This window comes from Schistocerca piceifrons, chromosome 11 (assembly GCF_021461385.2).
Source record: "Schistocerca piceifrons isolate TAMUIC-IGC-003096 chromosome 11, iqSchPice1.1, whole genome shotgun sequence".
NCBI lineage: Eukaryota > Metazoa > Arthropoda > Insecta > Orthoptera > Acrididae > Schistocerca > Schistocerca piceifrons.
Window position 1 is genome coordinate 146733247 of NC_060148.1, and position 27754 is coordinate 146761000.

At 46.0% G+C, this 27754-nt stretch overlaps 1 protein-coding gene across 2 annotated transcripts in view; it reads right to left on the minus strand.

Annotated features, from left to right (window-relative positions):
• LOC124720110 (large subunit GTPase 1 homolog) overlaps positions 1-27754 on the minus strand; it is a 171788-nt gene that overhangs the window by 127785 nt on the left and 16249 nt on the right. For both annotated transcript variants that reach the window (XM_047245405.1, XM_047245404.1), the window contains exons 4-5: positions 19045-19218; positions 2589-2800 (exon numbers count right to left, since the gene is read on the minus strand). In XM_047245405.1, the coding sequence (XP_047101361.1) occupies positions 2589-2800; positions 19045-19218 (386 nt within the window). The remainder of the gene's footprint in view (positions 1-2588; positions 2801-19044; positions 19219-27754) is intronic.

Here is a 27754-nt window from a genome sequence, read left to right on the forward strand (position 1 = left end):
GAATATATTATCGACGACTCGAGACACACGTGTATCTGTCGTGAGTATTAACCTCGTGGGAGAATACTACGAACTTATGCACTGACACAATAGGTTGCGGTGGTTATTCAGAGATGACTATGCTGGCACAGGATGCAGAGGTGGGGAGAGCTGCACCAAACCAATCTTTGGGCTGAAGCAAATAACAACATTTAAAGAGAGCTGTCATTAATTAGAGCGAGTGGTACTTTAATCCGAGTCTTCCCACATTTCCTTAAAATCAGCTACTGGCTATACTTTGCTGACCACAGCAGCACCGCCGGCAAATAATCTGGTACTGTCACCAACACTCTCTCACAACCGGCGACGAGTTTAATTTCTTTACAATTGTCAGCACCTTTCACCCACACTGACACAGATTCGGATTCATTTATTTTACGACGATTCCCGGTCCCGAGAATGAAAGGCATCGACGGCAGGTAATACGATTTAACTGCATCTCTACTGTAGACCTCTGTGACATGAAATGTCCGGTACGCGACGACATCACGACTGTTAAAACTTTCGAGCCCTGCAGCTTTATCGGCTTTTGGTCCACGGACGAGGGCAATGGTTACTCGTCGGTTACCGTGCTGCAGGGTATCATTATCGGTAATGGCAAAGTTAAGAACTCCGCCACAGAACACTGACGGACCGTGCAGGACAACTTGAGCACCTACTTAATTCTAGGTATTAGTAGCAATACTGTCTATTGCTTTATACACTGTAAGGCGGGTAAGTGTTCTCCTCCTATAATATCGTGGCATCTTCTGTGTCAGAGGTCCAATGCTGTTGCTCCCGCGGCTGCACGAAGACTGACGCCTTCTTACCAGGTTCATTACTTTTATAGACAAAGCTGTCGCATCCTCGAACCCCCGGTTCTCGATGTACGCTTGGCGATTGTTGGCTGACGCAACCAGTCAGAAATTTTCTGATAGAATCATTATTCATTTGGCTCGTCATGTTTGTAAACACAGTGCGATAAGAGGTTGTGTAATGGCCACACAGAGTATCTCCCATGTGGCTGATGGAATAATGTAGTTAATAATTTTTTGTGGTAAGGAGTAGGGAAGGGAGAGTTTCTATAATAATGGGTAAGGTCACTAACGAGTTTAATTTCTTTACAAGTGTCAGCACCTTCGACCCTCTGTGGTGTCACAAGGCTTAGGCCTGTCCCACCCCTCATTAAATCAACCAAGACTTATACGAATATTTGTAAGAACAGTTATTAAGATGTTCTTTAAGTTTTTTTTTGGGATCTGAGAAATACTGTGGGAAGAAAGTTTATTTATGTTGCAGATAACGTGGAAGACGTTGCCTGACGATCACCACGAAAGTTCGACGTAGTGGCAAGTGGGTGAGGAATAAGACGAATGCTGCAAACTACCGCAAGCCACGGAAGAGCCCGGGGTGTGAGGCCGTCGAGCTTCCTAGGTCGTTGTCGGACGACGTCAAAGGAAGAGAGATTCTGCTTTCTCTTTGTAAACAGATCGATCGAGTCTCGAAAGGTTCGTGTAAAACGTATAGGCGAGTGACCATTAGGTGGGACCCGATGCCTGTAATACTTCCACAGTTATTAAAAAGTTGTTGAATGGCAAAACCAATAGTTCATCATTTATATAGATAAAAAAGCAGTAAAGATATAGGAAAGGAAGAGTTGCGGCGTCAGAACGAAAAGTGATACATCGCTCAGCAACGAAAGAGGACGTAAACAGCAGGCGTTAGGTGGTGAAAACAAATCGACTGATAAAATAGTAAGTCTGTAATTAAGCATAAAGCCGCGTAACACTGCACCTCACTGACACAGATTCAGAATCATTTATTTTATGACGATTCCCGGTCCTGAGAACGAAAGGCATCGACGGCAGGTAATACGATTTACCCACGTCTCTATTGTAGGAGAAGAACGCGTACCCGCCCTACAGTGTATTAAGCAATAGACAATATTGCTATTAATACCTAGAACTACGTAGGTGCTCGAGTCGTCCTGCATGGTCCGTCAGTGTTCTGTGAGGGAGTTCTTAACTTTACCATTACCAATAATGATACCTTGCAGCACGATAATGGACGGGTAACCAACCGTTGCCCTCGTCTGTGGACCAAAACTCGATAAAGTTGCATGGCCAGAAAGTTTTAACAGTCGTGACGTCATCGCGTACCGGACATTTCACGTCGCAGAGGTCTACAATAGAGACACGTGTAAATCGTATTACCTGCCGTTGATGCCTTTCATTCTCGGGACCGGGAATAGTCGTAAAATAAATGAATCCGAATCTGTGTCAGTGTGGGTCAAAGGTGCTGACAGTTGTAAAGAAATTAAACTCGTCGGTGACCTTACCCGTTATAATAGAAATTAAATAAAAACTTTCCCTTCCCTATTCCTTACTACAAAAAACTATTATTTCATCAGCCACACGGGAGATATTCTGTGTGAGCGACGACCTCGGTCATAACGCGACCTCTTATCACTCCGTGTTTACAAACGTGACAAGCCAAATGAGACCGACACTCCCTCACAAATCTTTCCCCAGTCACGAGAACAGCGGCGCCGCCCCCACGCACAGCCGTACCTCTGGTGGCCGAGAAGAAGGCTGCGAGGACGCCCTGCTGGCGGAAGTAGCGCCCCCAGGCGGCGCGCTGGCGCGGCTGCAGCAGGTCCGCCTTGTTCAGCAGCAGTACGTTCAGCTTGCGGCCGCCCGCCTGTTCCGACACGTAGCGCTCCAGGTCGCGGCACCGGTACAGCAGCGGGTTGCGCGCGTCCAGGATCTGCACCACCACGTCACTGCGAACACGACAGGCGTCTACGTCCGTGAGGTTACTCGACAGTGGGTGCACTGAACCAGTTTCAGTCTACTACTCTGCCGTTCCACTCTTGCGAGAGACACGGGAAAAAAAAAAAAGACAGACACCTAAATCTTTCGGAGTGAGCTCCAATTTCTCTACGACATTTCTACACTACATTTACATCTACATCTACATTTACATCTACATTTATACTCCGCAAGCCACCCAACGGTGTGTGATGCAGGGCACTTTACGTGCCACTTTCATTACTTCCCTTTCCTGTTCCAGTCGCGTACGATTCAGGGGAAGAACGACTGCCGGAAAGCCTCCGTGCGCGCTCGAATCTCTCTAATTTTACATTCGTGATCTCCTCGGCAGGTATAAGAAGGGGGAAGCAATATATTCGATACCTCATCCAGAAACGCACCCTCTCGAAACCTGGACAGCGAGCTACACCGCAATGCAGAGTGCCTGTCTTGCAGAGTCTGCCACTCGAGTTTGCTAAACATCTCCGTAACGCTATCACGCTTACCAAATAACCCTGTGACGAAACGCACCGTTCTTCTTTGGATCTTCTCTATCTCCTCTGTCACCCCGCCCTATGATCATTCCACTTCAAATCGTTCCATACGCATACTCTCAGATATTTTACAGAAGTAACTGCTACCACTTTTTTGTTCCGCTATCATATAATCGTACAATAAAGGATCCTTCTTTCTATGTATTCACAATACGTTACATTTGTCTATGTTAAGGGTCAGTTGCCAGTCCCGGCACCAAGTGCCTATCCGCTGCAGATCTTCCTGCATTTCACTGCAGTTTTCTAATGCTGCAACTTCTCTGTATACTACAGCATCATCTGCGAAAAGCCACATGGAACTTCCAACACTATCTACTAGGTCATTTATATATATCGTGAAAAGGAATGGTCCCATAACACTCCCCTGTGGCATGCCAGACGTAGGTTTAATGTCTGTAGACGTCTCTCCATTGAGAACAACATGCTGTGCTCTGTTTGCTAAAAACTCTTCAATCCAGCCACACAGCTGGTCTGATATTCCGTAGGCTCTTACTTTGTTAATCGGGCGACAGTGTGGAACTGTATCGAACGCCTTCCGGAAGTCAAGGAAAATGGCATCTACCTGGGAGCCTGTATCTAATACTTTCTGGGTCTCATGAACAAATAAAGTGAGTTGGATCTCACACGATCGCTGTTTCCGGAATCCATGTTGATTCCTGCAGAGTGGATTCTGGGTTCCCCGAAATGACATGATAAGCGAAAAAAACATGTTCTAAAATTCTACAAGAGATCAATGTCAGCTCGACGACCCTTCTTGAAAACTGGAACTACCTGTGTTCTTTTCCAATCATTTGGAACCTTCCGTTCCTCTAGAGACTTACTGTACACTGCTGTTAGAAGGGGGGAAAGTTCTTTCGCGTAGTCTGTGTAGAATCGAATTGGTATCCCGTCAGGTCCAGTGGACTTTCCTCTGTTGAGTGATTTCAGTTGCTTTTCTATTCCTTGGACACTTATTTCGATGTCAGCCATTTTTTCATTTGTGCAAGGATTTAGAGAAGGAACCGCAGTGTGGTCTTAATCTGTGAAACAGCTTTGGAAAAAGGTGTTTAGTATTTCAGCTTTACATGTGTCATCCTCTGTTTCAATGCCATTATCATCCCAGAGTGTCTGGATATGCTGTTTCGATCCACTTACTGATTTAATGTAAGACCAGAACTTCCTAGGATTTTCTGTCAAGTCGGTACATAGAATTTTACTTTCGAATTCACTGAACGCTTCACACATAGCCCTCCTTATGCTAACTTTGACATCGTTTAGCTTCTGTTTGTCTGAGAGGTTTTGGCTGCATTTAAATTTGCAGTGAAACTCTTTGCTTTCACAGTAGTTTCCTAACTTGGTTGTTGAACCACGGTGGGTTTTTCCCGTCCCTCACAGTTTTACTCGGCACGTACCTGTCTAAAACGCATTTTACGATTGCCTTGAACTTTTTCCATAAACACTCAACATTGTCAGTGTCAGAACAGAAATTTTTGCTTTGATCCGTTAGGTAGTCTGAAATCTGCCTCCTATTACTCTTGCTAAACAGATAAACCTTCCTCCCTTTTTTTATATTCCTATTTACTTCCATATTCAGGGATTCTGCAACGGCCTTATGATCACTGATTCCCTGTTCTGTGCTTACAGAGTCAAAAAGTTCGGGTCTGTTTGTTATAAGTAGGTCCAAGATGTTATCTCCACGGGTCAGTTCTCTGTTTAATTGCTCGAGGTAATTTTCGGATAGTGCACTCAGTACAATGTCACTCAATGCTCTGTCCCTACCACCCGTCCTAAACATCTGACTGTCCCAGTCTATAACTGGCAGAATAAAACTGTGTGCCAGACTGAGACTCAAATTCTGGATCGTGGCCTGTTGCAGACACATACTCTACCGACTGAGCTACCCGAGCACGACCCACAACCTGTCCTCACAGATTTACTTCTGTCGTTTCCTTGTATCCTACCACTCTGGATGAAAATTAACTCTGGAAACATTCCCCCAGGCTATGGCTAAGCCACATCTGCACAGCATCTTTTCTTTCAGGAGTGCTAGTCCTACAAATTTCGCAGGAGAACTACTGTGAAGTTTGGAAGATAGAGATAAGGAAACGGTGTATGTTCTCTATAATGAAGTACAGTCTGAAAGAAGCTGCATAAATTCTATGCAGTCAGATCTTGATAAGACCTCAAAGTGGTGCAAATATTGGCAACTTGTTTTAAATGATTAGAAATGTAAAATTATCCACTTCGGAAAAAGAGAGAACGTAGTAATGTACGACTATAATGTCCACGAGTGACAGCTGGAATCGAGCAACTCATACAAATACCTGGGTGTAACACTTTGTAGAGATATGAAATGCAATGATCACATAGGGTCAGCTGTGAGTAAAGCAGGCATTAGACTTCAGTTTATTGGTAGAATACTGGGGAAGTGCAATCAGTCTACAAAGGGGACCACTCACAAACCGCTCGTGCAACTATTTTTAGAACATTGCTCACGTTTGTGGAACATGTACCAGATAGGACGAACAGAGGACATTGAACGTATACAGAGAAGGGCACCACGAATGGTCACAGGTTTGTTTAATCCATGGGAGGATGTCACAGAGATACTGAAGGAACTGAACTGGAAGACTCTTGAAGACAGACATAAACTATCCTGAGAAAATCTACTAACAAAGCTTTAAGAACCAGCTTTAAATGATGACCCTGCAAATATACAGGGCATTTCAAAAAAAATATACATATTTCGAATGCATACCCAGGGTGTTTATAAATGAATATCGGGGTTTTAATGCTTTATAATATTTATTACATTAAACTTACAGTTATAAATGATACGTCAAATGAAAGAGCAACTCAAACAGTTTTCCGAGAACCTTATAACTTCACTGGCATAGCGAAGTACGCGATCGGTCGAACTTCACTGTACCCAAGCACTGGGTAGGCCGCAAGGGGCCCAATGACAGGGCTCGCTTAGCAAGGCCTCCACGTTCACCCAACCTAACGCCATGCGATTTTTTCCTTTGGGACTTCATCGAGGATCGTGTGTATGCTACCAGCAGACCTCCCCGAATTAAGAAACCGGATTGAAGCAACTGTTGCTACAATCACTGAAGACACTCTTATCAACATTTGGGAAGAACTCGGCTATAGACTTGATGTGTGCCGTGTGACAAATTGTGCTCACATTGAACATTTATAAGGTTCTTGGTAAAACTGTTTGAGTTACTCTTTAATTTGACATATCATTTATAACTGTAAGTTTAATACAATAAATATTATAAAGCATTAAACCTCGGATATTCATTTATAAACACCCAATGTTTATTAAACTTTAAGACATACAAATCTAAAACTTCACACACACATTTACGAACCTTTCAAGTTCAGATTACAGATGTTCAACATGTCCCACATCAGCGACACGAACAATATCTCTCAAATTCCTCCGATAACTTGGCAAGCGTGTCCTTCGTTACTAATGTATGGCAGTACGGATCTGGTTCTTCAACTCTTCCAGGTTCTGTGGGAGTAGTGGTACATAAATGTAGTCTTTAATGAAACCCCACAAGAAGAAGTCAGAGGGTGTAAAATCCGGTGACCGTGGAGCCCAGCTGAGACACGCTAAGTCGCCAGCTCCTCGACGACCAATCCAACGGTTCGGTAGAGTTACATTCAGATATTCACGCACCTGGCGACTCCAGTGAGGGGATGCACCGCCTTGTTGAAAAATGGAGTTGTTTCGTGCAGCCTCGCAAACAACCAGTTTTCTAACACAGTTAGATACTGCCGACTGTTAACCGCGTTTCCATAAAAGAAGAACGGGCCGTGAAAAGGTGACCGGGATATCGCACAAAACACATTGAATTTGGGCGAATCTCGTACGTGTTCAATGGTTGCGTGTGGGTTCTGTAGGCCCCAAATTAGAACATTGTGTTTTTGTTACCCTGAACACTAACACGGAAGCTCACTTCATCACTGAACACGATGCATTGTGCGAAAGTGGTGTTACTGTCAACAGCATCAAGAATCTCGTTTCAAAATGCCACACGTTTGCATTTGTCATCAGGATGCAGAGCTCGTAACAGCTGTAACTTGTACAGCTCCGTAACCCACCGACATCTCAAAACGTGCCAAATTGTTGTTTTAGGCAGTCGTATCTCCCGACTGGCACGACGAGTCGATTTTGAAGGACCACGTAGGAAATCAGTTTGAATTCCTGCAACATTTTCTTCAGGAACACGAGGGCGGCCAGTACTCTTTCCTTTACATACACATCCCGTATCTAGAAACTGTCGATACCATCTGCGGATGTTCCACCCATTTGGAGGATGAATTTTGTACTTCAACCTGAAACGTCTTTGCACTGTATTCACGGAATTGCTCTTGGCAAACTCGAGAACACAATACGATTTCTGCTGCAGAGTAGCCATTTTAAACATACGAAAGTTACCGAGAAAAACAGAATACAACTGACATCTAGCAGCTATTAATACAAACCAGACTGTGTATTCATTCCTCCAATAGCCGAGCTGAGGTGCAGCGAACGATAGTTTGGACAAAATAATACTTTGTAATACTTATATTCTTTTTGAAACTCCCCGTATTACAACACCCCTGCATATCGCTGACATAGGGATCGTGTGAATAAGATCAGAATAATTACAGCATGCACCTCAGCATCCAATGTAAATGGGGGATTCAGCCTGAAAATCAGGTGCAGGTACCCATACAAATTAATGACAGAATTTCAGAGACTTTACAGGTCTCTCACAGATATGATTTTATACACTCGTGCTCATAAATTAAGGATAACTGCATAATGTGGTGCCACACAACATGGCACTACACATAACTGGCGCTAATAGCAAAGGCACATAGGGAACACACACAAAACAGATCTGTAAGTCCACAGTATTGGTGATAAGCTGAGAAAACTGTCCCGAAACACATGTGCTACAAAACACCACTGTTTCCTGGGCATGTACCCCATCATCAATATGAGATACGATTGTCGTGCACACGTACACAGGCTGCACAATGGGTTGGCATACTCTGGATCAGGTGGTCTAACAGCTGCTGAGGAATAACCTCCCATTCTCGCACCAGTGCCTGTCGGAGCCCCTGAAGTGTCGTAGGGGTTTGAAGACGTGCAGCGATACGTCAACTGAGAGCATCCCACGCTTGCTCGATGGGGTTTAGGTCTGGAGAACAGGCAGGCCACTCAATTCACCTGGTATCTTCTGTTTCACGGTACTCCCACGATGGCAGCTCGGTGGGGCCGTGCGTTTTTATCCGTCAAGAGGGAGGTGGGACTCACTGCACCCCTGAAAAGGCGGACATACTGGTGCAAAATGACGTCCCGATACACCTGACGTGTTACAGTTCCTCAGTCAAAGACATGCAGGGGTTATGTGCACCAGTCATAATCCCACCCAACACTATCAAACCACAACCTCCATACAGGTCCCTTTCGAGAACATTAAGGGGTCAGTATCTGGTTCCCAGTTCACATCAGATGAAAACCTGGCGAGAATCACTGTTCAGACTATACGTGGACTCGTCTGTTAACATAACCTGGGACCACTGTTCCATTGACCACGTACTGTGTTCTTGACACCGAGCTTTACGGGCTCTCCTGTGACCAGGGGTCAGTAGAATGCACCTTGCAGGTCTCTGGGCGAATAAACCACGCCTGTTCAGTCGCCTGTAGACTGTGTGTCTGGAGACAACTGTTCCAGTGGCTGCGGTAAGGTCCCGAGAGAGGCTACCTGCAGTACTCCGTGGCCGTCTGTGGGCACTGATGGTGAAATATCGGTCTTCTTGTGGTGTCGTACACTGTGGACGCCCCGTACTGTAGTGCCTGGACGCATTTCCTGTGTGCTGGAATCGTTGCCATAATCTTGAGATCACACTTTTTGGCACACAGAGGGCCCGTGCTACGACCTGCTGTGTTTGACCAGCCTCCAGTCGCCCTAGCATTCTACCCTTCATAATGTCATCAATACATGTCTTTGAGCCATTTTCAACACACAGTCACCATTAGCACATCTGAAACCACCTGTACACTTACTCACTGCACTGTACTCTGACACGCACCGACACATCTCTGCATATGTGGACTGCTGCCAGGGCCACCGTGCAATGAGCGCAGGTCAAATGCTCCGCACGGTCACACCCCGAGGTGATTTAAACCCGCAAACCACCCACCAGAGCATTGTTTCACCACATATCAGCATTATCCTATGAGCATGAGTGTATATATAGACTGGAGCGGAGAGTGAAAATTTGTATCAAGGCCAGGAATCGAACCCAGGTCTCTTGCTAATTAGGAAGGTGCATCAGCTACTAAGCCACCTCGGCACAGCAGTTCACACAACTGCAAGAAACATTTAATTTAATTTCTGTAAGTACCTACACCTGGTTTTCCAGTTGGATCTACCATATATGTTCGATGTTGAGGTGCTATTCCAGGACGTGCAGAGCCGCGGCAACTCTGTTCGTGTGTAAGGAGGAATTTAAAGTAGCATGGGGGAGCAGTGAGAATTCAGATCGAGGGGTGAGGCACGTCGGGGTAATCGATGCACTTGCGTGATCCACTGTGCTGAGGTGGTTTAGTGGCTAGCACACCTGCCTAGTAAGTAGGACACTCAGGTTTGATACCCAGCCTCAGTACAAATTTTCACTGGCCGCTTTCGTCGTGATCGGGCAAAATATCTCACAAAATAAGTGTCAAACAAAAAAACTACAAAGAACAAAACTTGTCTAGCTTGAAGGGGGAAACCAGATGGCACTATGGTTGGCCCGCTAGATGGCACTGCCATAGGTCAAACGGATATCAACTGCGTGTCTTTTAAAATAGGAACCCCCATTTTTATTACATATTCGTGTATTACGTACAGAAATATTAATGTTTCAGTTGGACCACTTTTTTCGCTTTGAGATAGATGGCGCTGTAATAGTCACAGACTTATGGTTCACAATGTTAGACAAACAGTTGGTAACAGGTACGCTTTTAAATTTAAATACAGAACATAGGTACGTTTGAACATTTTATTTCGGTTGTTCCAATTTGTTACATGTACCTTTGTGTACATATCTGTAAATACCACATTAAAGCAATAAATGCTCAAAATGATGTCCATCAACCTCAATGCATTTGCCAATATGTGTAACGACTTTCCTTTCAACAGCGAGTGGTTCGCCTTCTGTAATGTTCGCACATGCATGTTGTCAGGCATTGTTGGTGGATCACGATGGCAAATATCCTTCAACTTTCCTCACAGAAAGAAATCCGGGGACGTCAGATCCGGTGAATGTGCGGGCCACGGTATGGTGCTTTGACAACCAATCAACTTGCAATGAAATATGCTATTCAATACTGTTTCAGCCGCACACGAGCTATGTGCCGGACATCCATCATGTTGGAAGTACATCGCCATTCTGTCATGCAGTGAAACATTTTTTAGTAACAGCAGTAGAACATTACGTAAGAAATCAGCATACACTGCACCATTTAGATTGCCATCGATAAAATGGGGGCCAATTATCCTTCCTCCCATAATGCCGCACCATACATTAACCCGCCAAGGTCACTGATGTTCCACTTGCTCCCCGCAGCCATCGTGTATTTTCCGTTGCCCAAAAGTGCATATCATGCCGGTTTATGTTACCGCTGTTGGTGAATGGGCTTTCCTCATTAAATAGAATGCGTGCAAAAAATCTGTCATCATCCTGTAATTTCTCTTGTGCCCAGTGGCAGAACCGTACACCATGTTCAAAGTCGTTGCCTTGCAACTCCTGGTGCATAGGAATATGGTACGGGTGCAATCGATGTTGATGTAGTATTCTCAACACCGACTTTTTCAGATTCCTGATTCTTGCGCAATTTATCTGCAACTGATGTGTGGATTAGCTGCGGCAGCAGCTAAAAACCATCATCAATTGTTGCAGGCCGTGGTTGGCATTTCACATGTGGCTGAACACTTCCAGTTTCCTTAAATAACGTAACTATCTGGCAAATGGCCCGAACGCTTGGATCATGTCGTCCAGGATACTGAGCAGCATACATAGCACACGCCCGTTGGGCATTTTGATCAGAATAGTCATACATCAACATGATATCAACCTTTTTTGCAATTGACAGACAGTCCATTTTAACACGGGTAATGTATCACGAAGTAAATACCGTCCGCACTGGTGGAATGTTACGTGATACCACGTACTTATGCATTTGTGACTATTACATCGCCATCTATCACAAAACGAAATAAAAAACTGATATTTCTTTATGTACTACACAAATATGTAATAAAAGATGGGGGTTCCTATTTAAAAAAAATGCAGTTGATATCTGTTTGACCTATGGCAGTGCCATGTAGAGGGCCCCTTCAAGCTAGACGAGTTTCATTCTTTGTAGTTTTTTCATTTGACGCTCATTTCGTGAGATATTTGGCCCAGTCACTATCAATGGACCACCCTGTAGGCATAAAATTCCGATAAACAGCATGTTCCAAAGCATCTATCTTCCTCTTCAACAACAAATAAAGTAAACACATATCTGGGTGGGCTGAATTCAGGTGTTCTAAGTAGTTGTTCAAATTCTCATTGCCACGAAGCCCAAACAACGAAAGTACCATCTACATATCAGGAGGGGAGGAGGGACATGCAGGTTTCAAAGCTGCAAACTCTTGAGGCATGTTCCTCTCAGTCTTGCACAAACAAATTGGCAATAACAGGGGCAATGGGCTTCCCATTGCAATTTCATCTGTCTGCTCATACTACTGGTCACTGAATAAAAAGTAGGTGGAAACCAACACATGTTGAAATAGGTTTGTTAATTCAGCATCAAACCTGACCCCAATCAACTGTAACAAATCAGACAAAGGAACACGAGTGAAGAGAGAGACCACACCACAACTTACATCAGAGTTATTCGAATGCATCCCCTCTAATCGATGTAAGAAATCCGCCGAGATCTTAATGTGGTGCTCGCACTGACCTACTACAGGGCAAAACAGAAAAGCAAGGCATTTCGCTACACGTTGTGTCAGAGCGCCAATGTTACTCACAATCGGACAGAGAGGCACTCCTTTCCTTGTGGACTTTAGGGAGGCCATATGACCTGGGGGAGGCTGTTAGTCTTCCTCTGAATACTCGTCGTGGAGTCAGCACCGATCCTGCGATATGCTGAATCGGACAGTAAACGTCACATTTTTTTAAACGTAATCCTGTTTGTCCAAAACAATAGCAGTATTGTCCTTGTCTGCATGTAAAACAGCTCTCTCAGCTGCTGTGATATTACTGTCGGGTGGATGTGTCCCATCGAACACACGACACATCTCCATCCTAGCCTTCTCTGCATGGTGGTGCGGGGGTGGTGTAGGTGTGTGTGTGGGGTAGGGTGGGGAGGAATTTAGGAAGTCTCTTCAATTCCATACACATTTAGAATTACAAAGTATTGCCAGGTTCACTAGTATTGTATATTACTAATATTTCGTTATACCTTACTCCTATTTTTCTTAGAATTTTGAACATCTTACATCATTTTAATACATCAAATGCTTTTCCTAGGTCAACAAACCCTATGAAAGGATCTTGTTTGTATCTGAAATCCCTTTTCCATTACCAAGTGCAACGTCAGAACTGCTTTCTGGTGACTTCACCTGTCCTAAGGCTTACTGATCATCATGTAACAAACCCTCAATTTTATTTTCCAGTCTCCTGCATATTATTCTCAACATCAGTTTGCAGGCTAAACTGATCGTGGCAGGGCAGCTGCGTACTGTCTGAATCGACACGGCTCTCCCAGTTACCTCCGAGAAGTCGGGACGCAGTTCTGCCAGATTTTCTGAGGGGTGTCTACGAGCAGTAATTTGTACACAGTGGCCATCAGACAGTGTTGAGGAGCACAACAGCAGCTACAAGACGTACCTTCAATGTTTCACATCTCACACTGGCAGTGGAATGATCCTACATCAATGTTACGCACGTCATCTCAGCGTGCCGACAATGTTCGCTGCCGTAAAGTGAAAATGTGTTTACAGTCTAAACTTGAAATGTGTCTCAGGTTTTGAACTGCGTACAGAGACTTCTTAAGTAATAAAACCCAGTACGTTGTCCTCGATAGTGAGTGTTCATCGGAAGTGAGGGTATCATCTGGAGTGCCCCAGGGAAGTGTGGTAGGTCTGCAGTTGTTTTCTATCTACACAAACGATCTTTTGGATAGAGTGGATAGCAATGTGCGGCTGTTTGCTGATGATGCTGTGGCGTATGGGAAGGTGCCATTGTTGAGTGACTGTAGGAGGATACAAGATGACTTGGACAGTATTTGTGATTGGTGTAAAGAATGGCAGCTAGCTTTAAATATAGATAAATGTAAATTAATGCAGATGAATAGGAAAAATAATCCTGTAAGGCTTGAATACTCCATTAGTAGTGTAGCACTTGACACAGTCACATCAATTAAATATTTGGGCGTAACATTGCAGAGCGATATGAAGTGGGACAAGCATGTAATGGCAGTTGTGGGGAAAGCGGATAGTCGTCTTCAGTTCACTGGTAGAATTTTGGAAAGATGTGGTTCATCTGTAAAGGAGACCGCTTATTAAACACTAATACGACCTATTCTCGAGTACTGCTCGAGCGTTTGGGATCCCTATCAGGTCGGGTTGAGGGAGGACATAGAAGCAATTCAGAGGCGGGCTGCTAGATTTGTTACTGGTAGGTTTGATCATCACGCGAGTGTTACGGAAATGCTTCAGGGACTCGGGTGGGAGTCTCTGGAGGAAAGGAAGCGTTCTTTTCGTGAATCGCTACTGAGGAAATTTAGAGAACCAGCAATTGAGGCTGACTGCAGTACAATTTTACTGCCGCCAACTTACATTTCGCGGAAAGTCCACAAAGATAAGAGAGATTAGGGCTCGTACAGAGGCATATAGGCAGTCATTTTTCCCTCGTTCTGTTTGGGAGTGGAGCAGGGAGAGAAGATGCTAGTTGTGATACGAGGTACCCTCCGCCACGCACCGTATGTTGGATTGCGGAGTATGTATGTAGCTGTGGATGTAGAAGTCACATAGTCATGTTCACAGCTAGACATACAGTGCATCTGAGGGTGCACTGCCTACACTGGTGACTGTTGTTAACTACAAGGGTGAGTCAATCATAAGAATGTACCAAACAAACTGGATTTTTTTATAAGTTATTTTTGTTTCAGAAAAATTCATACATGCAAATTTATTTTTCTGTTCACAGTAAAACTTAATTTTTATGTTCCTACATTTTACGTTTTCCCACTTTTTATGTTCATTTTTTTCAGTCCCAATTGAAGTCCTATTCTCTCGGTAGAATGGCTTCTCATCATTAAAGATTCCACGTTATATTTCCTGCATTTCAATTTTTCTTTAACACAATCATGATCTTTACCATTGTTTTCCTTACAGATTTCTGCAAAAGTACATCAGATTCCTGCTCAAACTCAGCCTCGTAACAAAGCAGAAAACACACACAATACGAAAAATTATAGATTGTGTAATACAGCATTAGCAGAGTACACAAAATTTTCACTGTCAGTCTGCTGGGACACGGCCACCTGTATTATAGGTTTAAGTGTTTGGAAGGGTGGGAAAGTATGCCGAGTCACTGCCTCAATGATAATCTCGACCTGACAATATTGACTGTCGTTGCAATCTTCCTCTTGCTCACAACATTGTATTACAACAGCTTTAATGGAATTTCACAGTCATTTACACAAATACACACTGCTTTTGAAGATGGCCATCTCTATCATAGGTTCTCCTGAACTGCTGTTACTACTGTGTGAAAAATGCTAATCCATATTAGGACCACAGCTGTAGGTTGGTACGACCTGATGTCAGATACAAACATTCCTCCTCAAGATGGTCTGTAACATGATGGTAATTTCTGCCCTCTTTCTCAATGAGGACGTCTCTGAACTGAGTAACCTCCTTGTAGACAACAGGCTGCAGATTTTGTGACTATTGTTCTCCATTTTTGAAGGCTACCAACTTTTGTGTTTTAACCAATATTGTGTTACAAGTTTTATTTACTGTAATTTTATGACGATTATCAATAACATGTCTCATATTATAAAATTAATATTTCTTTAATGTGGTTTCACACAGGGTAGAGCTAATTACTGTTCGAAAGAAACAAACACAATTAATTATTTCAGACTTTTTTAAATACGCAATTTTTTTAAATTTCCTATTTTGAACAATACAAAGAAAATGACAGTAACAGATGTTCATTTTTTGCTTGTTGTGTTTCCTATGTTCTCTCCTGCATTTTACACTTTTTCAGTCCGTCTGCTGAAATGTGTAAAAAGGAGGGATCACTTTAGCCTCTTGAATGGGAAACACAGTTTTCCCAGTGACGTGCAGTTTCTTGATCCCGTTTTCATAAGATAAATGTGGCTGTGACATTAGCCAATTGAGCACAAACACTTTGGCAGCAACACTCTCATCAAATCTGTGTTGTCCGATTGCTTCTTTTAGTGGTCCAAACAAATTAAAATCACAGGACAGTAAGTCCGGACTGTAGGGAGGATTTTCTAGTGTGACGCAAATGATTCCAAATTTTCTGTCGAGTTCAGGCAGCTGAGTGGGGCCGAGTGTCGTCATGGAGCAAAATCACATCCTGGATTGGAAATGCACATGTTACCTGACAATATGCATGTTTCGTTTGGCCTGTAAGTTGGCATTGTAAGGAGCATTCACAGTACAATGTTCACAGAAAAAAATCAATGGGAAGAACTCCTTTAAATCCAAAAAAGACTATTGCAAGAACCTTCCCAGTGGAGAGATGGTTTATCACTTTGAATCGTGCAAAGACACAATTTTGCGTGATTCTGCTGTGGTGGTTTTTTTCTTTTTTAATTTCTGGCGTGTAAGGATGCACCCACATTTCATCATAAGTCACAATCCTGTGCAAAAAAACATGTCCCCTCTCACTTTGGTAGCATGTCAGTACCTGTTTGCACACCTCGAGATGATGAAATTTGTGCTCTGCACTGAGAAGATGATGTACCCACATTGCACACTTTTAATGAAATCTGAGGATGTCCATAATTATCGCCAAAGCACCATTGTAGCTTACACCAACCTCAGCAGCAATACAACTTATTTGGCAATTGTCTTCAATAAGCTGCATAACAATCTGAATATTCTCCTCCTCAGTTGTGCTGGTCTTCGGGTAACAATGGCATGCTATATTAACTGTTTCTCTCTCAACTGTTTCTCGAGCTCACAAAAGCTGCTTGAATCCTTCTCAGGGTGTTGTCCCCAAACTGTGCTGCAAGTCTTTTCACAATTTCACATTTCACACCATCCGTTGTGAGAAACTTTATTATAATGTGTTGCACTACAGATGACGGTACCTCTTGCTCTGACACTGTGATTCTGACTAAGAAATGGAGTGACAACCTTAAAGCTACGAATAATAAACACAGGAAATGAAAGCAACAATCAGCAAAGAGGGTGCCGCACTCTGTTTACAAAAAGGTGTGTAAAAGAAAAAAAAGATAAATAAATAAATAAATAAATAAATAAAAATAAAAAATCCAGTTTATTTCCTGGCCTTAAACAAACACTGAGAAAGATTAATTTCAATTAAAAATTATTGGTAACATTCTCAATAAGAAACTGAAGTAGCACACTAGATCCCTACTGTACCCAGTGAACAACATAGATTTACCAAAAACGAAATTGCGCATTATATGTTTTATAGATAAAATTTCTAACATGATAAGTAACATTTTAAAGGCAAAGGATTTTTTTTTCATGTCCTACAGACATCAGGTAGATATTTCTTCATTACAAAGGATAAAAAACATGCCATCATGAAAAGCAGGCATTGTAAGAGAATATACCGATAGTCAGTCCAGGGACGGAGGGACAGAGCGGGGGAGGGAGGGGGGGACGGACGGACGGAGCGGGGGAGGGACGGACGGACGGAGCGGGGGAGGGACCGGACGGACGGAGCGGGGGAGGGACCGGACGGACGGAGCGGGGGAGGGACGGACGGACGGAGCGGGGGAGGGACGGACGGACGGAGCGGGGGAGGGACGGACAGACGGAGCGGGGGAGGGAGCGGGGGAGGGAGGGAGGGAGCGGGGGAGGGACGGACAGACGGAGCGGGGGAGGGAGCGGGGGAGGGAGGGAGGGAGCGGGGGAGGGAGGGAGGGAGGGAGCGGGGGAGGGAGGGAGCGGGGGAGGGAGGGAGCGGGGGAGGGAGGGAGGGAGGGAGGGAGCGGGGGAGGGAGGGAGGGAGGGAGGGAGCGGGGGAGGGAGGGAGGGAGGGAGGGAGGGAGGGAGCGGGGGAGGGAGGGAGGGAGGGAGGGAGGGAGGGAGGGAGGGAGGGAGGGAGGGAGGGAGGGAGCGGGGGAGGGAGGGAGGGAGGGAGGGAGCGGGGGAGGGAGGGAGGGAGGGAGGCAGCGGGGGAGGGAGGGAGGGAGGGAGGGAGGGAGCGGGGGAGGGAGGGAGGGAGGGAGCGGGGGAGGGAGGGAGGGAGGGAGGGAGCGGGGGAGGGAGGGAGGGAGGGAGCGGGGGAGGGAGGGAGGGAGGGAGCGGGGGAGGGAGGGAGGGACGGAGCGGGGGAGGGAGGGAGGGACGGAGCGGGGGAGGGAGGGAGGGACGGAGCGGGGGAGGGAGGGAGGGACGGAGCGGGGGAGGGAGGGAGGGACGGAGCGGGGGAGGGAGGGAGGGACGGAGCGGGGGAGGGAGGGACGGAGCGGGGGAGGGAGGGACGGAGCGGGGGAGGGAGGGACGGAGCGGGGGAGGGAGGGACGGAGCGGGGAGGGAGGGAGGGAGGGACGGAGCGGGGAGGGAGGGAGGGAGGGACGGAGCGGGGGAGGGAGGGAGGGAGGGACGGAGCGGGGGAGGGAGGGAGGGAGGGACGGAGCGGGGGAGGGAGGGAGGGAGGGACGGAGCGGGGGAGGGAGGGAGGGAGGGAGGGACGGAGCGGGGGAGGGAGGGACGGAGCGGGGGAGGGAGGGACGGAGCGGGGGAGGGAGGGAGGGAGGGAGGGAGGGACGGAGCGGGGGAGGGAGGGACGGAGCGGGGGAGGGAGGGACGGAGCGGGGGGAGGGAGGGAGGGACGGAGCGGGGGAGGGAGGGAGGGACGGAGCGGGGGAGGGAGGGAGGGAGGGACGGACCGGGGGGGGAGGGAGGGAGGGACGGACCGGGGGGGGAGGGAGGGAGGGACGGACCGGGGGAGGGAGGGAGGGAGGGACGGACCGGGGGAGGGAGGGAGGGAGGGACGGACCGGGGGAGGGAGGGAGGGAGGGACGGACCGGGGGAGGGAGGGAGGGAGGGACGGAGTGGGGGAGGGAGGGAGGGACGGAGTGGGGGAGGGAGGGACGGAGTGGGGGAGGGAGGGACGGAGTGGGGGAGGGAGGGACGGAGTGGGGGAGGGAGGGACGGAGTGGGGGAGGGAGGGACGGAGTGGGGGAGGGAGGGACGGAGTGGGGGAGGGAGGGAGGGAGCGGGGGAGGGAGGGTAGGATGATGCAGGGGGGAGGGGGGAGGGGGGAGGGAGGGACGGAGGGGGAGGGAGGGGGCGGGGAGGGGAAGGGATGGGTGGGAGGGAGGGAGGGAGAGATGTGGGGAGGGGATGGCAAACTTTGGAAGTGAGGGCACTGATACACACAAGCAGTGGGCGGCTCACCTCCTCTCGACGACCCTCCAGAGCTGGCGCCAGAACTCGAGGTTCTTCTCGTACGGCGTCAGCACCAGCCCCTCCGCCTCCTGCAGCGTCGCCAGCCGCCGCCGCCACTCCAGGAATTCCTCGCGCTCCCTCATCTGCAGCTCCTCCGCTGTTGTCGTCTCGTCCCACGGCGGCCTGCGTAGTTACACAGATTGTCACGTTTCTGCCGTGGCCTTCTCCACCAGACATCACGGCGCCCACAGTATCGGCAACCGAACTGACAGCCTGCAGCCGCAGGTTGCTTGCTTCGCAGGCACATCAAAGCACTACAAAACCGACAGGCAATATTGATGAACGGCCACAACAACAACAACAACAACAACAACAACAACAACAACACAGTAAAGACACCAGCGGCCACCTGGGGCCACTACCAGCCCACAACATAAGGAGGAGATCACTGCAGATCCCGGAACTATTTTCACAGGTCAAACCACATGATGGAAAATAGCTCCGAGGTACTCATCCGCCGAAGCGCTACAAAGGCCGGTGCTCGGCCGCACGTCGGCAGTTCGTCGACAGCCAGCAGACGCGGATAGCTGACGCCCCAGCAGCCCGGCTCGGATCTTCTCGCCGATCTCCGAATTAGGCTCGGTATATCGGAGAAGTCTCTGGCGGAGACTAGTAGGAAATTATTTCAGTCGTTTTCTATATTATTCTCGTACATAGTTGTGATTCGAAGACGGATCACTGTTTTGTGTCGGTGTTATACTTGGAGAATTTGTTTTGGTTAATCGAACAGTCCAATAAATTGTTTTCGGACTTTGATCGTCAGTTTCTTCTGCTTACGCAGACATATCAGTTTCAAATGGTGGAAAAACCTGGACGGAATAAATGGCGACCACAGTACTGTGGCACCCACACAATCTACACGATATCTCCGCGTGCCACTATTCGGACCCCCCTTCCGACCTGTCGCCACGTCGCTCGTATCCCCGCAGTAGACCCAGGTGCGAGATCTTCCTGCGTGTCCTTCCACTGTCGTCTACTACACTCCCGTCACAGGCCTCTCCCACACTATCAGACACAGGGTCACTCGTGAAAGTAGTCGCGTGATCTGCCATCGTACCTACAACCACTGTGCCACATTCTAAGTGTGCACGAGACCTGAAGAGCCGTCCGTCTGCACGGGCAGCCACCACCGCACCGGCCATGAGACGGCCAGACCGGTGCATCACCGAGCGTGTCATACAACATGGTGCGCTCGATTCTGACGACCGTTTCACAGCCTGTGCATTCTAGATTCTTCCTACTGACACCCAGCTTTTTGTAATTGTGCAGTCGAGTACTCTTCCTGTAGCATACACTTCATTCCCGCACCTCCCTGTCTCAACCTACGGTAGCCCTGTCGTCCAACTGCTTATTTCCTTCCTGCTCCCACTCTAGTATTACATGTCCCTTCTGTCCCACAGGCACACTTTCGTAGTCCTTTCCCCTTCACTACTTCCCCATATTCCCTTTGCCCTTCCTCCTGCCCACCATCCACACCAAGTCTTTGCACACTCCCACAAGCAACATTATCCTCTTAATATCTGGCAGTCAGTCTGACCCTCAATGCCTCTTCTATGTGGTAAATTACTAATCTGACATTCTCATGTGGCAGGTCACACACACTCTTTTTAGACTGTTCAGAAAATTACTCTTATTGCTTCTTTCAGAACCCACAAACATGTGTCCACGTGTTGCCTTCCTATTCGAAGCACCTGCTGCCTCTCCCCACTTCTCCTCCCATATCTTGCCTCTGTTTCTCCCTCCACTGACTTGACACAACCCCTCACCCCAGGCCACGTGCCAAACTGCAGTCGCAGTATTGTGTGCCCGCCCAGCACAGTGTAGTATGTCCCTTCAAAAGCTATCAAAGTTTTCACTTTACGATTTATGTACCTCAATTGATAAAATCTGAACTATTACAGGTCTGTCTGTCTGTTTTTCCCCAGGAACGGGCACATGTATCACATTGAAATTTATGTCACATACTAAGGTTTACTGAAATTATAATGAAATCTAGACCTTTAGCTGCTTACAGGTGTCGATAAATACCAACGGGGACAGTCGAATGATGTGCGCCCTGACAGGGACTCGAACCCGGGACCTCCCGCTTACGTGGCAGATGCTCTATCAACCTGAGCCACCGAGGACACACAGGATAGTGCGACTGCAGGGACTTATCTCTGGCACTCTCCCCGTGAGACTCACATTCCCAACTTCCTGTCCGCACACTACATTTGCAGTGCCCCTGCCCACTACACTCATTACTTGCGGCAACAATCTACCAATTCCTCTAAAAGTTCGGGCAATGTGAGTGCATCCGCACTGAAGGAGGTCATTGGCCGGTAAGCCTTATCTATACCAATGCCTGTAAGCAATAAAGGTCTGGATTCCATTGTAATTTCTTTCTTCAAAAGCTGCAAGATCACGAATAGTATCCGTTCTTTCGGACAAGTCCGAAAGAACAGACACTATCTTCACACTACTAGTCATTAAAATTGCTACACCAAGAAGAAATGCAGATGATGAATGGGTATTCATTACACAAATATATTATACTAGAACTGACATGTGATTACATTTTCATGCAATTTGGGTGCATAGATCCTGAAAAATCAATACCCAGAACAACCACCTCTGACCGTAATAACGGCCTTAATACGCCTGGGCATTGAGTCAAAAAGTACAGCTGCCCATCCAGCTTCAACACGATACCACAGTTCATCAAGAGTAGCGATTGGCGTATTGTGACAAACCAGTTGCTCGGCCACCATTGACCAGACATTTTCATTTCATGACAGATCTGGAGAATGTGCTGGCCAGGGCATATGTCGAACATTTTCTGTATCCGGAAAGGCCCGTACAGGACCTGCAACATGCGGTCGTGCATTATCCTGCTGAGATGTGGGGTTTCACAGGGATCTAATGATGGGTAGAGCCAGGGGTCGTAACACATCTGAAATGTAACGTCCGCTCTTCAAAGTGCCGTCAATGCGAACAAGAGGTGACCGAGACTTGTAACCAATGGCACCCCATACCATCACGCCAGGTGATATGCCAGTATGGCGATGATGAATACACGCTTCCAATGTGCGTTCACCATGATGTCGCCAAACATGACCATCGTGAAGCTGTAAACAGAACCTGGATTCATCCGAAAAAATGTCGTTTTGCCATTCGTGCACCCAGGTTCGTCGTCGAGTACACCATCGCAGGCGCCCCCATCTGTGATGCAGCGTCAAGGGTAACCGCAGCCACGATCTCCAAGCTGATAGTCCGTGCTGCTGCAAACATCGTCGAACTGTTCATGCAGATGGTAGTTGTCTTGCAAACGTCCCCATCTGTTGACTCAGGGATCGAGGCGTGGCTGCACGATCCGTTAGAGCCGTACAGATAAGATGCCTCTCATCTCGACTGCTAATGATACGAGGCCGCGGGATCCAGCACGGCATTCCGTATTATCCTCCTGAATCCACCGACTCCATATTCTGCAAACAGTCATTGGATCTCGACTGACGCGAGCAGCAATGTCGCGATACAATAAACCGCAATTGCGATAGGCTACAATCCGACCTTTATCAAAGTCTGAATGTGATGGTATGCATTTCTCCTCCTTACACGAGGCATCACAACAGCGTTCCAACACGCAACGCTGGTCAACTGCTGTTTGTGTATGAGAAATCGGATGGAAACTTTCCTCACGTCAGCACGTTGTAAGTGTCGCCACCAGTGCCAACCTTGTGTGAATGCTCTGAAAAGCTAATCATTTGCAAATCGCAGCATCTTCTTCCTGTCGGTTAAATTTCACGTCTGTAGCATGTCATCTTCGTGGTGTAGCAATTTTAATGGCCAGTAGTGTAAAGCTTACCAGCTAATGATCTTCAGTGTGGATGCACTCACATTGCCCGAACTCTTACAGGGATCGGTAGATTGACTGCCATGAGTAATGAGTATAGTGGGCAGGGGCACTGCAAATGCAGTGTGCGGAGAGTAAGCTGGAAGTGTGGGTCTCACAGGGAGTGTGACAGAGACAAGTCCCTGCAGCCGCACTATCCTCTGTATCCGCGGTGGCTCAGTCGGATAAGAGCATCTGCCGTGTAAGCAGGAGGTCCCGAGTTCGAGACCCAGTCGGGGCACACATTTTTGATATCTGTACAGATACCAGCTTCATTAAGGTCTACAGTCCATTGGCAGTGTCAAAAATTTACGCTTCTCAGTTAATGCGATCAAAAGATATGGCCATTTGTGTCACACATTTTGATACTCCCAAACTCACTCACCAAAACCCATAGAGAACCTGTGTATACAAGGTGAACCACCTAAAACCTGTACTGCAAATAGAGCAGAAATTTAAAGTTCTACTGATGTCCAGTTTTCACAGAATTGGTCGGTAGTCAGGGGCTCGTGTTGTTAGCCAGTCAAAAGATTGTAAAAATACTTAGAAAGCATATTTTTTGTGCAAATATACATTTTTTAAACAGAACAATGGCCTACTGATATGAACATACAAAGTAGGGTAAATTAGAATGTCAGTGGTGTTTGTTGCACGATTCTAGTGAAACTCGTTTACAAGATATCATACTTTGAAATGTTCCCACAATGACACTTTTACAATACCCATAGCAGCACTCACTAAAGAACAACACAAGTGCGTACAGTAGTTATGTAGATTCTGACCAGTAACAAAACAATTGACCGTCATAGGTTGTGTTCAACTAAATGCTTCCGGTCTACTACGGAATGACTGTTGCACATGTGCTAGCATTTCAGCAGTGATGTCCAAGCAGGCTGAGGTAATATGGCATTGCGTATCATTGGGATTAGTTGGTATTGTGAAGGTATGAGATTTTCAAGACATTTTGTAGCCAAAGTTTGGAAACAAATAATTTTGTTGAATGGAAGCGAAATCTTGTGTTAATTTTGAATATAAATGAACAAGCTTTATTACTAGAATCCAGAATTATCATTCAGAATATAAAACATTAATTATTATGATGTTGTTGTTGTTGTTGTTGTTGTCGTCGTCGTCTTCAGTCCAGAGACTGGTTTGATGCAGCTCTGCACGCTACTCTATCCTGTGCAAGCTTCTTCATCTCCCAGTACCTACTGCAGTCTACATCCTTCTGAATCTGCTTACTGTATTCATCTCTCGGTCTCCATCTACGATTTTTACCTTCCAAGCTGCCCTCCAATACTAAACTGGTGATTCCCTGATGCCTCAGAACATGTTCTACCAACCGATCCCCCTCTTCTAGTCAAGCTGTACCACAAGCTCCTCTTCTCCCCAATTCTATTCAATACCTCCTCATTAGTTATGTGATCTACTCATCTAATCTTCAGCATTCTTCTGTAGCATCACATTTTGAAAGCTTCTATTATCTTCTTGTCCAAACTATTATTATGTAAGAAGATTTATTAGGGGACGAGTCCCGTTTTGTGTATTTTATTATTTGCATGAATTATCCCGCCTGGTCTCTATGCCACGTCAAGACAGTTGAAGACGTCCTTTGAGTCTTAGCGGGCATAGTACTCAAAGGCAGCAAAAAGTCTTCTGCACCAGCCTCGCTGTCAGAATACAATTGAGTAGAAGTTTATATCAATGATGTATATACGAGAGTAAGTCAATTATTATCTGCAATTTAGTTATATTTTTGTTTATTTTGGTAGTACTGTCATTTTACGTTGATGACGCATGCTTTGTTTATTTGTTCTTATCTCTTTGCAATTTTTCAAGCTGCTAGGTTAGTTTTGTTATCGCTGCCGTGCTGTTAATCGTAGCTGCTCTGCTGTCTATTTGCACCAAAGAAGAGCAGCGTTCAGTGATCCATTTTTTGTGGTCGGAAAGCATATAAGGGGCCGAAATTCACTGAAGACTTTCGGTACAGTACGGGAACAGTGTTTTGCCACAAAAATTCTAAAATGGTCACACAAGTGTCACGCACGATGAAGGAGCCGGACGACCATTTACAGCCACAAATGAAGAAACCATTGGCCATTCACGTAAAATGATTCTCTTAGACAGACAATTAACTATTGACGAAGTGACACATCGTCTGTAAATTAGTCACGGTTCTGCCTACGAAATCATACACAACAGATTTGGATTTCATAAAGTTTGTGCAAGAAGGGTCCCATAACAACTCACACAGTTACCTAAACAACACGCTTGGATATCTGCAAAAAACATTTGGATCGCTATGATAACGAAGGGGACAATGTCTTAGACAGGATCATTACTGGTGACTAAACACGGATCCATCATTATGAGCTGGAGTGTAAACAGCAGAGTACGGAATGGAAACATCCAAATTCGCCACGCAAGGAAAAGTTCAGGACCCAACCGTCTGAAAACTGATGCTTACATTTTTTTGGGATGCACAAGGTCCAGTACTGGAACATTATGGGGAAAGGTGCACAACAATAAACAGTGTACACGGCAGTGAGATGCTTACTGCCAGGCTACAGCCTGCAATTCGAAGCAAACAATGAGGATTGCTGTCAAAAGGTGTTGTGTTGTTGCACGACAATGCCTGTCCGCATACAGCTGCCCACACTGCTGAAACACTCCAGAAACTCAAATTTGAAGTACTGGATCATGCTCCATATAGTCCTGTACATGCCCCTTATGACTATCACTTGTTTGGTCCACTCAAACAGGCATTAAGGGGCCGTCAATTTGCCTCGGATGTAGCAGTGAAAGAAGCAGTGCATTCCTGGCTCGCAGCTCCACCGAGAACCTTCTTTTATGAGGGCATCAAGAAGCTCATACAACAATGGACCAAGTGCGTTGAAACGCAAGGAGACTATGTCGAAAAATGATGTTCTTGTAAGTTTCCTATTTGATTACAAAAAAATTTAATAACTACTATGTGGATAACATTTGACTTACCCTCGTATGTACGTATTGAAAAAAATGTTCGTTAGTCATTAGCTGGAATGTCTCCTGTAACAAGATACTTATCATCTAATATGTATTGTATTTAAAGGTGCAATAAAAGGCTTAAAGGATCGAAGTTACCAAGTCCTGGGTTTTTAGTGAAAACTAAGTTACTCTGCAGATAAGAAGAATATTTAAGAAGTCGGGGGTTCACAGACTATTTCAAGCTGAAGTTCACAGTGAGTTAACTTAAGATATAAATGAACCCTCACAGTATGTCCTTGCAGACAGTATCTTGAGCTTTCCTCACAGTAAAAGGTCTACAGGCATCAAGTATGGGAAATGGGCCACCCGAGGTACAGGTCGAGTGTGTCCAATCCGACGATTTGAAAACAATTCGTGAAGACGTGCTTTAGTACTTCGTGCATTATGGGCTGGACAGTCATCACATTGATACCACAGGATTCTCCTAGTCTGCAGAGAAATGTCTTCTAGCACCTATGGAAGGTGACCTGTTAGGAGGCCGCGATACAGGCATTCAGTGTTGCTTCTATGAAAAACAGGCCTGTGACTGGATGGTCCATTATCCCACACCACACGTTTATACTCAACAGATGCTGACATTTCATCTGACAAAGCAAATGGGGATTTTCAACAGACCAATATTGCACGTTTCAGCAGTTTACCTGTCCACAATTAGTAACTGTGGCTTCACCACTAAACAAGACACACAATACACCTGATGTATTCTGTCTTAATGCTCACGTAAGAAGTTAACACAATTCTCATAATCGTTTCCGTGCAGCTCTCGATGGAGAGAGATGTGATAGAGATGGAATCTATGTCAGCAGAGAATGTGTAGGTCACTTGCCTGACTCGTGCCACTTTCTCGTGCAATTGCATACAAGCTACTGTGTGTATCAACTGCAACAGCACCGAGAACATTAATTTTCCCCTCTTCTGTCATCACTTGTTTCCTTCTGTTATATTGGCTAGATGATACACTACCATTTTCATGTATCTGGTTGAAAAAGTTGATGAGTAACTGCCAAGACAATTGATGTCTACTGGGATGTCTTGCTGCATACACCATACAAGAATCAACTGCATTCTTCCTACACTCTCCACACATCACGAGCACGTCTGCCTTTTCTGCATCGGTAAATCCTATTGTCCATTCACGACCAACAGCTCGGACTGTCACACGCTAACTGACTAGTGAGTTGCAATGCTCTCAAGGAACACACAACCACACTGTAAGCAGATGTAACAATATTGAACCTAGCAACTATGCAGGCTGAATAGCACAAACAAGTGTCGGTGTGGAAACATTCCAAAATTCCTTAGTTTGTTAATGTCAACATACATTGTTCCACTTTAAAATGTATATTTGCACAAAAAATCTACTTCTTAAATATTATTGCAATCTGTTTATTGGCTAACAATACGAGCCCCTGACAACCAATCCAGTCCGCGAAAACCACACACCAATTGCACTTTCCATTTCTGTAATATTTGCGACGACAGTTTTTGATGATTCACCCTGTATACATGTCAGGCCTGGTGGTACACTGGTAAAGCACACACCTGCAAACCTAGAGATCAGGGATCAAATCCCAGTCAGACAATGGAGTTCTCAGTCTTTGCTTAAAGGTGACTACTTTGAAGGTCAGTAAAGCTTTGAAACACACATTTATTTTGCACGAGCTGTAAATAAATATTTGCCACTATTAAAGTTCCAACCCCCATACATAAAAAACAATAAATATTGTATGTATTTGTGTGTGTGTGTGTGTGTGTGTGTGT